Source organism: Hylobates moloch, unplaced genomic scaffold (assembly GCF_009828535.3).
Source record: "Hylobates moloch isolate HMO894 unplaced genomic scaffold, HMol_V3 SCAFFOLD_3, whole genome shotgun sequence".
In the NCBI taxonomy this organism is placed as follows: domain Eukaryota; kingdom Metazoa; phylum Chordata; class Mammalia; order Primates; family Hylobatidae; genus Hylobates; species Hylobates moloch.
Window position 1 is genome coordinate 36,220,438 of NW_026652278.1, and position 12,353 is coordinate 36,232,790.

Here is a 12,353-nt window from a genome sequence, read left to right on the forward strand (position 1 = left end):
GGGAAATGGAGTTTACCCGCAAGGATAAAGAACACCAATTGACACGTGTCTTATTGCGGAACTGTGCCTGGGTTTGGCCAATGAGAAATCGACTTCGTTTTCATCCGGGTTTTGGGACAGCGGCAATCATGGCGCCACCCGTGAGATACTGCATCCCCGGTAAGTGAGCGCTTCCCGTACAGAGTCCTGGATAGGGGCCGAAGCAAGAAGGCTAGACGGCCTACAGCTTCTGGGGGCCCGTGACCGATGCAGCATTTTTTCTGCAGGCGAACGTCTGTGTAACTTGGAGGAGGGCAGCCCGGGCAGCGGCACCTACACCCGCCACGGCTACATCTTTTCGTCGCTTGCCGGCTGTCTGATGAAGAGCAGCGAGAATGGCGCGGTATAGGAAGCGGCATACCATCTCCTCTCTGTTTTTCCCTTAGGCTGCCCTTGAGTTCCAGTCCTTAGGCATGGGCACTGCGGACGCGTCTTTAGTGCCTCAGTGGTACAATGTTGGTCTCTCAGTTTCTTCTAGCCGTATCGCCGCTGTCGTGCACTTAGCCACCACGCACTAGTTGTGTTGATCTCGCTTGGTTGTGCTGCTGACCCTCGGGGAGGGAGGTTGGGACAAAAGCACTTGCGAACTCAGCATCCCATCCCAGCCCAGCTCAGCCCAGCAGTGAGTTACATACTGTGTGAATGTTGCTTACCTCTCCGGCTTTATCTAGCGCCACTATCTCCACCTCACTGACGCAATCTAGTCATACTGTCTTTTCTGTTTTTAAAAGTTATAATCACAGTCTCTGCTTGCCCTTTTAAAAAATTTTATAACATACTAGCTTCTTTCAGTGTCGGTAATGCGCCAAGCTTTCTCCTGCTACAGAGCCTTTGTAACATGCCATCTATCTGGAACACTTCTATCTTCCTAGGCCTATTTAATTCCTACCTCCTTTAGATAGCTTGTCTACTATCACCCCAGAGAAGTCCTTCTGGACCCACTAATTGAGGAAAGGAGTTTTGTGGGGTGTTTTGTTTTTGTTTGTTTTGTTAAAGACTCACAAAAAAACTCTGTTCCTTTTCTTCCAAGCACTTATGTCAGCATATGATGAGACACTCAGGTATATGTTTCCCACTAGACTTCTCCCCTGCTTAAATCTAAGTCCGTGAAAGCAGGCCCTACCACCATACCATCAGTATCTAGCACAAGGCAGCTCCTCAATAAATGTTTGTTGAATGCGTGAGTAATACCTACCTTTCTAGTTTTAGAGATTGATCCAGGATTAGCTCAGGATCATATAAGCAATATTTGAAGGAGCATAATAGAAAGAGGATTCAGAATTAGAACAGTTAGGTTCTGGCTAACTTGACCTTGATTCTGCTTTGAGTAGGTAACTTAAGCTGTCTGATTCAAGGGGCTTTCTATTCAGTCATTGTTGGGAATGTTCTTAACAGTCCTGAGTTTGTTCATTTCATAGATATCACTTGAGTATTTTCATGTGTCAGGCACAGCGCTGACTTGGTTTCTGCTATCAAAGGGCACAGACACAAATTGTAAACAAATAAATGTTCAAATGAGCATATGGTTACATATGTGGTGGCTGCTTCGAAAGAATATTACAGGGCACCTTGAGAACATGTAACAGGCAAACCCATCCTAGTCAGCAGAAGTGACATTTAAGCTGAATCATCTAAAGAGTAGGTAAGAGTCAGGTGGGTGGAGAGAGTGCAGTTCTGGCAGAAAGAACAGGTTGAAGAGAGATCTGAAAGTGAGAAGAATTTAGTAAGTTGGGAAAACTGAAAGAAGGCCAGGAGAGCTGAAGCATCGTGAGCAACGGAGAGATTGATAAAAGATGAGGCTCAAAATATCTGTCTTATACCAACAGCCAATACCATGCTCAAAGAGAAAACTCTGCAAGTATTCACTTAAAATAGAAGAAAACAAGCATAGCCACTATTGTGTAACATTTTTGTGGAAATTTCAGCCTGTGCAATAAAATAAGAAACAGAAAGAAGCAGTATAACTTTGGAGGAAAGAGTAAAATTGTCGGCCTGGCGCAGTGGCTTACACCTATAATCCCAGCACTTTGGGAAGCCAAGGCGGGTGGATCACCTCAGGTCAGGAGTTCGAGACCAGCCCGGCCAACATGGTGAAACCCCATCTCTACTAAAAATACAAAAAATTACCCGAGCATGGTGACAGGAGTCTGTAATCCCAGCTACTCGGGAGGCTGAGGCAGGAGAATCACTTGAACCCAGGAGGTGGAGGTTGCAGTGAACCGAGATAGCGCCCTTGCATTTCACCCTGGGTAACAAGAGTGAAACACCATCTCAAAAAAAAACCAAAAAAAGTAAAATTGTCAATGATTATAGGCAATATAGTTGTATACCAAGAAATTCCGAGAGAATCACCAAAAAACTTATTAGAAGTTTAGAGATTTACTACAAAAAAAGTGAGCTGGGCGTGGTGGCGGGTGCCTGTAGTCCCAGCTACTCAGGAGGCTGAGGCAGGAGAATGGCGTGAACCCGGGAGGCGGACCTGCAGTGAGTCTAGATCGTGCCACTGCACTCCAGCCTAGGTGATAGAGCAAGACTCTGTCTCCAACAACAACAAAAAAGAAGTTTAGAGATTTACGTCTTCTAGCAGCATTCAGTAGCCCCCTGGTCCTCCTATTTCCTAAAATTTCTAAGGCCTTCTGCTCTGGGCTATAAATGAATCCATACTCCAACTCTCACCTTTATACCAAGACATTCCTATATTACTCTCAAGCCACAAATGCCTTGACTCAAGGGTTAGCCAGGACATTTCAGTTTTTTGTTGTTCCCTCTGTAGCTTCCAGTGGTGTCCGTAGTGAGAGAAACAGAGTCCCAGTTACTGCCAGATGTGGGAGCTATTGTAACCTGTAAGGTAAGTTGGTCCTGACCTCCATGCTTAGAATGCCCATTCAATACTGAAATCATGACCATGCCAGAACTGCAGTGTCCAGTATGATAGCCACAAGCTACATAAATTTATTTCTGGCAGGGCACAGTGGCTCACACTGGTAATTCTAGCACTTTAAGAGGCCGAGGCAGGAGGATTGCTTCAGCCCAGAGTTCAAGACCAGGCTGGGAAACATAGTGAAACCTCATCTCTACAAAAAGAATCAAAAATTGCTGGGCACGGTGGCTCATGCTTGTAATCCCAGCACTTTGGGTGGCCGAGGTGGGTAGATCATCTGAGGTCAGGAGTTCAAGACCAGCCTGGCCAATCATGGCCAACATGGTGAAACCTTGTCTCTACTAAAAATACAAAAATTAGCTTAGCGTGGTGGTGCATGCCTGTAATCCCAGCTACTCGAGAGGCTGAGGCAGGAGAATTGCTTGAACCCGGGAGGCGGAGGTTGCAGTGAGCCCGCGTCACGGCAGTCCAGCCTGGGCAACAGAGTGAGACTCCGTCTCAAAAAAAAAAGAAGAAGAATAAAAAATTAGCCAGGCATGGTAGCACGTGCCTGTGGTCCCAACTACTTGGGAGGCTGAAGCAGGAGGATCGCTTGAGCCCAGGAGATTGAGGCTGCAGTGAGCCATGATCACTCCAGCTTGGGTAACAGGGCAAGACTCTGTCTCTCAAGAAAAAAATAAAATTGATTTCCTTAGTCACATTAGCCACATTTCAAGTACTCAGTAGCCACTTGTGGCTAGTGGTTGCTATACTGGGCAGCACATGACTTTTCTGTCATCACAGAAAGTTTTACTGGACTGTTCTGGTTTACAGATTTCTAGGATAATAATCAAGGCAGCCAAGTTCAGGCATGCATAGTTCCTTCACTGAGCTGATTCCCTGAATACATAGTTTCTACCTGTGTCTGGGAAACAGGGATGCCAGAGGATGATTAGGAGGCCTATTTTTGAACATCTGAAGCTGAGTCCTTTTTCTGCAGAGATGCAAAAGACTGTATTTTTTGCCATTCCTGGACTTTTTTTTTGCTTTTTTTTTTTTTGGAGACAGGGCCTTGCTCTGTCACCCAGGCTGGAGTGCGGTGGCATGATCTTGGCTCACTGCAGCCTCTGCCTCTTGGGTTCAAGCAATTCTACTGCCTCTGCCTCCCGAGTAGCTGGGATTATAGGCATGTGCTGCCACGCCTGGCTAATTTTTGTATTTTTAGTACAGATGGGGTTTTACCATGTTGGCCAAGCTGGTCCCGAACTCCTGACCTCAAGTGATGCGCCCACCTCAGCCTCCCAAAGTGCTGGGATTACAGGCATGAGCCACTGTGTCCAGCCTCTTTTTTTTTTTTTTTTTTTTTTTTTTTTTTTATTGTTAGCCATCTATACTTTAAAAAATCTATACCTCTCTGAAGGGCAAGTTGTGAAAAGATTTAAAAAAAAAAAAAAAACCAGCTGTGTGCAATGGCGTACGCCTGTAATCCCAGCACTTTGGGAGGCTGCAGCAGGTGAATCACCTGAGATCAGGAGTTCGAGACCAGCCTGACCAACATGGAGAAACCCTGTCTCTACTAAAAATACAAAATTAGCCGGGCATGGTGGTGCATGCCTGTAATCCCAGCTACTCAGGAGGCTAAGGCAGGAGAATTATTTGAACCCAGGAGGCGGAGGTTGCAGTGAGCCAAGATCGCGCCATTGCACTCCAGCCTGGGCAACAAGAGTGAAACTCCGTCTCAAAAAAAAAAAAAAAAAACCCATACCATCTTTGTTTCCCATAGTAACTCTATCAGGTGGCCAGAATGGCTCTTATTCCTCTTTATATGTGTCACTTATGCAGAGAGAAGTAGGAGTTAACTTGTCTTAAATTCTCTACTTAGTAGGTTGCTTGCACTGAAGTCCTAGTAATCCCCAGTTTATTGCTGCCTCCTTGAGCTGACAACTGCTTATACTCTGATGCTGATCTTTTCTGTATTCCGCAGGTCTCTAGCATCAATTCACGCTTTGCCAAAGTACACATCCTGTATGTGGGGTCCATGCCACTTAAGAATTCTTTTCGAGGAACTATCCGGTAAGAAGTATCCTTGTCACATATGCCTTAGCAACTGGAATAAGATTAGGATAGACTAGGACACCAGAATTTTGAGCAACAGCTACAATTCCTATTTTTCTCTTGCCCATTTTTCTTTCTTCTTTGTGCTTTGATTCTCCCCTAGTAGTATCCAAAAAATACATGGATGATCTAGGACAAAAGGAAAATATTAACGAGAGAGGGTTTAAAAGTAAAGCAAAGGCTGGGCGCAGTGGCTCACGCCTGTAATCCTAGCACTTTGAGAAGCTGAGGCGGGTGGATCTCTTGAGATCAGGAGTTTGAGACCAGCCTAGCCAACATGGTGAAACCCTGTCTCTGTAAAAAATACAAAAATTAGCCGGGCACAGTGGTTCACACCTGTAATCCTAGCACTATGGGAGGCCGAGGTGGGCGGATCACAAAGTCAGGAGTTTGAGACCAGCCTGGCCAATATGGTAAAACCCTGTCTCTACTAAAAATACAAAAACTAGCCGGACATGGTGGCGTGCGCCTGTAATCCCAGCTGCTCGGGAGGCTGAAGCCGAAGAATAGCTTGAACCCAGGAGGCAGAGGTTGCAGTGAGCCAAGATCGCGCCACTGCACTCCAGCCTGGGGGACAGAGCGAGACTCCATCTCTTAAAAAAAAAAAAATTAGCTGGGCATGGTGGTGCATGCCTGTAGTCCCAGCTACTTGTGGAGCTGAAGCAGGAAGATCACTTGAGCCTAGGAGGCAGAGGTTGCAGTGAGCTGAGATTGCACCACTGTGCTCTAGCCTGGGCGACAGAGTGAGACCGTTTCAAAAAACAAATAAATAAAAAGTAAAGCAAAAAGAATTGAGTGAAGCTGAAGTTTAGCAGTGTCAGGATGACTCAAAGTAGAAGGCATTTTAGGAAGCACTTTTTTTTTAATTTAATATAGATTGAACTCAGAGGTTATAAAACATTGAAAAGATTTGTGGATGAGATGGTGATTTCGTGTGGCTTCCTTGAGAAAGGACAAACATTTCTTGCCAGGCAGATAATCTAACTTTTGAGGCCCTTTCCAGCCTCAGGATTTGATGTGGTTCTGTAGTGCAGCAGTCCCCATCCTTTTTGGCACCAGGGACCAGTTTCTTGGAAGACAGTTTTTCCACAGACCACGGAGGGGGTGGTTGCAGAATGATTCAAGTGCATTACATTTATGGTGCACTTTATTTCTATTATTATTACACTGTAATATATAATGAAATAATTATACAACTCACCATAATATAGAATCAGCGGGAGCCCTGAGTTTGTTTCCCTGCAATTCAATGGTCCCATCTGGGGGTGATGGGAGACAGTGACAGATCATCAGGCATTAGATTCTCATAAGGAGTGGGCAACCTAGCTCCCTCATATGCGCAGTTCACAATAGGGTTCATACTTCTATGAGAATCTAATGCCCACTTCCATCTGACAGGAGGCGGAGCTCAGGCAGTAATGTATGCGATTGGGGAGCAGCTGTAAATACAGATGAAGCTTGCCTGCCACTCACTTCCTTCTGTGCAGCCCGGTTCCTAACAGGCCACCAGAAGTTGGGGACCCTTGCTATAGTGCTTTTGTTCAAGCCCTGAGGCAACGAAACTCCTTATCCTTTCTTGCCAAATCTGATCTGCCTTTATCTAATCAGAGGTATTGATGCTGCTGCTCTGTGTGATCTGAGGATGCTTCTCCACCCTGCTCCTCTGGGTAGCAGCTGTGTCCCATTTACGACTTGTTCTGTCTGTTCTTGTAGCTCTTTATTTACTAGGAATCTACAGAATAATTCTTTCTCACAGGCTGGGCAAGGTGACTCATGCCTGTAATCCCAGCACTTTGAGAAGCTGACGCGGGTGGATCACCTGAGGTCAGGAGTTCAAGACCAGCCTGGCCAACATGGTGAAACCCCATCTCTACTAAAAATACAAAAAACTAGCTGGGCATGGCGGACATGCCTGTAATTCCAGCTGCTTGAGAGGCTGAGGCACGAGAATTGCTTAAACCCAGGAGGTGGAGGTTGCAGTGAGCTGAGATCGTGCCACTGTACCCCAGCCTGGGTGACAGAGGGAGACTCTGTCTCAAAAAAAAAAAAAAAATTCTTTTTCACAGATAATTAATCTTTCTGTTAATTCTTTTTTTATAGCAAGGAAGATGTCCGAGCAACTGAAAAAGACAAGGTTGTTGGTTGGTTCTTTTTTTTTAATGGCTTTACGAATCTCAATCCCTTAAAAGTATTATCTCAGGCCAGGCATGGTCGCACACACCTGTAATCCCAGTACTTTGGGAGGCTGAGGCGGGAGGATCACTTGAGTCCAGGACTTCAAGACCAGCCCTGGCAACATAGCGAGACCCTGTCTCTACAAAAATTTTAAAAATTAAAAATTAGCTGGGCATGGCGGCTCATGCCTGTAGTCCCAGCTGCTTGAGAGGATGTGGCTGGAGGATTGCTTGAGCCCAGGAGTTTGAGGTTAAGTGGTGGCACGCACCTGTAGTCCTAGCTACTTGGGAGGCTGAGGCAGGAGGATCCCTTGGTCCAGCAGTCCAAGGCTGCAGTGAGCTACCATTGCATCACTGCACTCCAGCCTGGGTGACACAGTGGGATCCCACCTCTTAAAAAAAAAACAAAAAAGGGCCGGGTGCAGTGGATCACACCTGTAATCCCAGCTCTTTGGGAGGCCAAGGCGGGCGGATCACAAGGTCAGGAGTTCAAGACCAGCCTGACCAACATGGTGAAACCCCGTCTCTACTAAAAATACAAAAACTAGCCAGTGTCGTGCCGCGCGCCTATAATCCCAGCTACTCAGGAGGCTGAGGCAGGAGAATCGCTTGAACCCGGAAGGCAGGGGTTGCAGTGAGCTGAGATCGCACCACTGCACTCCAGCCTGGGCGACAGAGTGAGACTCCATCTCAAAAAAAAAAAATTTTCATTTGTATGATAATACTACAGAAGCAATTAAAAGTTGTTGACTTGACATGAGTAATGATGATTTCTACCCTCCAGGATTAGAAAGTAGATTGGCTTTACCAGAAGGGTTCACAGTTTCATATAGACCCAGTCTAGAGCTTTCACTTAACATTCCTGTTCTTTCTTTGTAGGTTGAAATTTATAAGAGTTTCCGCCCAGGTGACATTGTCTTGGCCAAAGTGGTATCCTTTATTCCCAGCAGACTTCTGGTCATTTGTCAAAAGAAGAGAAGGAGGCCGGGCGTGGTGGCTCATGCCTGTAATCCCAGCACTTTCAGGGCGGGTGGATCACCTGAGGTCAGGAGTTCAAGACCAGCCTGGCCAACATGGTGAAACCCTGTCTCTACTAAAAATACAAAAATTAGCTGGGCGTGGTGGCGCATGCCTGTAATCTCAGCTACTCGGGAAGCTGAGGCAGGAGAACCGCTTGAACCCGTGAGGCACAGGTTGCAGTGAGCTGAGATCACGCCGCCACACTCTAGCCTGGGTAACAGAGTAAGACTCCGTCTCAAAAAAAAAAAAAAAGAAAAAAGAAAAAGAAAAAGTAGAAAAACAGCTCAGGTGGCTAAGGTGGGGGAAGACTTCTAACTCCTTATTTTCCTTCACCAGTGTTACGTGACTAGATCTCCTTAGGTGACGCACAGTCCAACTACCTGCTAACCACCGCCGAGAACGAGCTGGGAGTGGTGGTAGCCCACAGTGAGTCAGGTGAGATGGCCTTGTTTCCACATCCTTAACTTTCCCTGGAGTTATGGTTTGGGATTAATCCATTGTTTTTCCTGGTTTCCCTTATCTGGGAAGCAGTATGACTATAGATACTTCCTTCTGAGATTAGAATGATTTTTTTTTTTCTTTTTTGCTTGGTGCTGGTGGTGGTGGTTGTTTGAGACAGGGTCTCAGGCCGGGCGCGGTGGCTCACGCTTGTAATCCCAGCACTTTGGGAGGCCGAGGCGGGCGGATCACGAGGTCAGGAGATCGAGACCACGGTGAAACCCCATCTCTACTAAAAATACAAAAAATTAGCCGGGCGTGGTGGCGGGCGCCTGTAGTCCCAGCTACTCGGAGAGGCTGAGGCAGGAGAATGGCGTGAACCCGGGAGGCGGAGCTTGCAGTGAGCCAAGATTGCGCCACTGCACTCCAGCCTGGGCGACAGAGCGAGACTCCGTCTCAAAAAAAAAAGAGACAGGGTCTCACTCTGTCGAGGAAGCTGGAGTGCAGTGGTGCGATCTCCACTCACCACAGCCGCCACCTCCTGGGTTCAAGCAATTCTCATCACCCAAGTGGCTGGGATTACAGACACACGCCACCACACCTAGCTAATTTTTGTGTTTTTAGTAGAAACAGGGTTTCGCCATGTTGGCCAGGCTGGTCTCAAACTCCTGGCCTCAAATGATCTGCCCGCCTTGGCCTCCCAAAGTGCTGGGATTATAGGTGTAAGCCACCACGCCCAGCCTGATTCTCCTTATAGAAATCCAAGGAAACAGGGGACTCATTTCATAAGTCAGTAGAATGAACAAAGTTTTTTCTTTATGAGTTGAGGTTCAGTAGGAAGCTTGGTGGCACTTCAGTTTCATACCCAGTATAAAAGAGGAGTCTCAGGCAAATCTTTGGGGTCTGGGCTCTACCACCAGCTTTTCCCTTCCAGGTATCCAGATGGTTCCCATCAGCTGGTGTGAGATGCAGTGCCCTAAGACCCACACTAAAGAATTCCGGAAAGTAGCCCGAGTACAACCCGAATTCTTGCAGACCTAAGAAGCCACTTTTTACCCCATGGAAGGGGGTAAGCTGTTCCTGAGTATAACACCAAGATGCTGCTGTCTTTATTCAAACACCTGGGGTCGACCAACAGCCACTTCCAGAAAAATCTGCCAGTTTACACTGTAGATGGAACATGTTTCTGTGAACCTATCAGTGGATTTCATTCTCTTGAGTAATAAATCTTATCTTTTCAAGGCACCAACAAACAAAACTGTGATATTGGAAATAGCCTATCCCTCCTGACAGTCCTTATAAATACATATTTTTTGCTGTGATAAAACTTTTTTACTAAAAGGATGTTATAGTTTCTGTTGTCTTAAGCAGAGAAAGACACCTAAATGGTGTCAGGACATTTCAGTACTTCTGCTTATTGAGTACTTACTGTGCTAGGCACTGAGTCAAGTGCTTTACATACGTCCCCTTCATTTAGGTACATTATGGTTTAATGAAAATTTGAGGACACGTGGTGATACAGATAGCATGTGAGGCGGGCATGGTGGCTCATGCTTGTAAATCCCAGCACTTTGGGAGGCCGAGTTGGGTTGAAGTCAGGAGTTCGAGACCAGCCTGGCCAACATGGTGAAACCCCATCTCTACTAAAAATACAAAAATTAGCTGGGCATGGTGGCACATGCCTGTAATCCACTACTCAGGAAGCTGAGGCAGGAAGATCGCTTGAACCCTGGAGGCAGAGGTTGTAATAAGCCGAGATTGCACCACTGCACTCCAGCCTGGACAAGAGAGCAAGACTCTGTCTCTAAATAAATAAATAAATAAATAACATGTCTAAAAGTATTTGATACACATTACTGATATAGTGGGTACTCCAGGAAATGTTAAATCTGAATTGAAAAGTGGGACAGAGTACTGTCATATGAGGTGGGCAGGAAAGGATTAGTGACGTGAGATCAAAATAAAGAACGTAAAAGTAAGTGAAGATATTTAAGGCAGAGAGACAAGCCCAGGCTAAGTGCAGAAGCAGAAATGAAGGCCTAGGTTTGGGGATGAGGAAGGGATGAGAGTTAAGCATGGAGAGGTTGCTGACGAAATATGAGTCTGAGATGTCACTTCTTGAGATGTTATTCAGGAAGCCTGTGTCTTCAGTATTTAGCGACAGTGCATAATGTGAACTTTAGAATCAGCCCACCTTGGTTTCTATCCTCTAACTCCTAACCTTGAATGTTAGGGTTTCTATAATTGAAAATTTTACTGAGATTGAGATCATTGTACATCCACATCCAGGTTTTTTTTTTTTTTTTTGAGACAGTGTCTTGCTGTCACCTAGGCTGGAGTGCAGTGGTGCGATCTCAACTCACTGCAGCCTCCAAATTCCCAGTAGCTGGGACTACAGGCATGCGCCACCACGCCCAGCTAACCTTTGGTAGAGATGAGGTTTCACCATGTCGGCCAGGCTGGTCTTGAACTCCTGACTTCAGGTGATCCGCCTGCCTTGGCCTCCCAAAGTGCTGGGCTTATAGGCATCAGCCACCATGCCTGGCCTTGGGTTTTTTGTTTTGTTTTGTACATGCAATTTTTAAAGAGACAGGGCCTCAAAATGTCACCCAGGATGGAGTGCAGTGGTACAGTCATACCTCACTGCAGCCTCAAACTCCTCGGCTCAGGTGATTCTCCCACATCAGTCCCCTGAGTAGCTGGGACTACAGGCACGTACCACCATGCCTAATTTTTCTTGTAGAGACCAGGTCTTGCTATGTTGCCCAGGCCAGTCTCGAATTCCTGGCCTCAAGTGATCCTCCTTCCTCAGCCTCCCAAAGTGCTGGGATTACAGGTGTGTACCACTGTGCTGGCCAAAATTACCAACTTCTGGTCTAGAATTCTGCACAGGTTAGGAAAATAACATCCCACGAGGCTCTTGGAGACTGAAATTACTCAAAAGTTATTGTGTAGGTCAAATGAAAATCTAAACTCGAAAAGCAAGATGCTTGAAAGTATTTAAATCTTAGAGTTAAGAACCTTCATTTGCTTGCACTAGTAATATCCATCCCAGCCCCAGTACCAAGTGGTGTGGCATTTGGTGCTTTTTACATGTTTCTTTGGGCCTGTTTCCTCTTTTGTAAACAGGAGTTACCAGCCCTTTCATGGGTTAAGATTAGAGCTAATATATGTAATATCCCTTATCCAGTGGGTAGCACAGAGGAACTTCATTAGGAGCTCAACAGATGGAGGGTGTTACTTGCTACCAGAAGGGAAAGGGAATGTTCTTTCTCCAGCTTTATGGGATTTCTTGTTATTCCAGTGATCTTTTCAAAGGAGAGAGAAGGCAATTGTGTTTATAATGTAATTATACTCCTTTCCACTGCACTAAGTCACTTTTTGAGATCATCTTTAGTATAAGTTTACAAGTTGGTAACAATAAACAGTTAAAAAATTAAGGCCTGCACAGTGGCTCACACCTGTAATCCCAGCACTTTGGGAGGCCAGAACTGGTTCGAGACCAGCCTGGGCAACTTGGCAAAACCCCGTCTCTACTAAAAATAAAGATTAAGCAGGCATGGTGGCACATGACTGTGGTCCCAGCTACTCAGGAGGCTGAGGTGGGAGGCTTGCTTGAACCCAGCAGGGGGAGGCTGCAGTGAGCTGAGATCATGCCACTGCACTCAAGACTGGGTGACAGTGAGGCTGTCTCAAAAAGAAAAAAA

General features: G+C 46.1%; 1 protein-coding gene across 4 annotated transcripts; it reads left to right on the top strand.

Annotated features, from left to right (window-relative positions):
• Positions 1-85: 85 nt before the first annotated feature.
• EXOSC1 (exosome component 1) lies at positions 86-10,595 on the top strand. Of its 4 annotated transcripts, none has more exons than XM_032135253.2 (8): positions 86-159; positions 267-382; positions 2,813-2,887; positions 4,884-4,972; positions 7,115-7,155; positions 8,068-8,118; positions 8,559-8,643; positions 9,581-10,595. In XM_032135253.2, the coding sequence occupies exons 4-8, from the start codon at positions 4,927-4,929 to the stop codon at positions 9,685-9,687; spliced, it is 330 nt and encodes a 109-aa protein (XP_031991144.1). In that variant the 5' UTR covers positions 86-159; positions 267-382; positions 2,813-2,887; positions 4,884-4,926; the 3' UTR covers positions 9,688-10,595. The 4 variants fall into 4 exon arrangements, with proteins under 4 accessions (XP_031991144.1, XP_031991135.1, XP_031991153.1 ...); XM_032135244.2 differs by having other exon boundaries at positions 7,115-7,148; positions 9,581-10,594; XM_032135262.2 differs by lacking the exon at positions 267-382 and having other exon boundaries at positions 98-159.
• Positions 10,596-12,353: the final 1,758 nt, after the last annotated feature.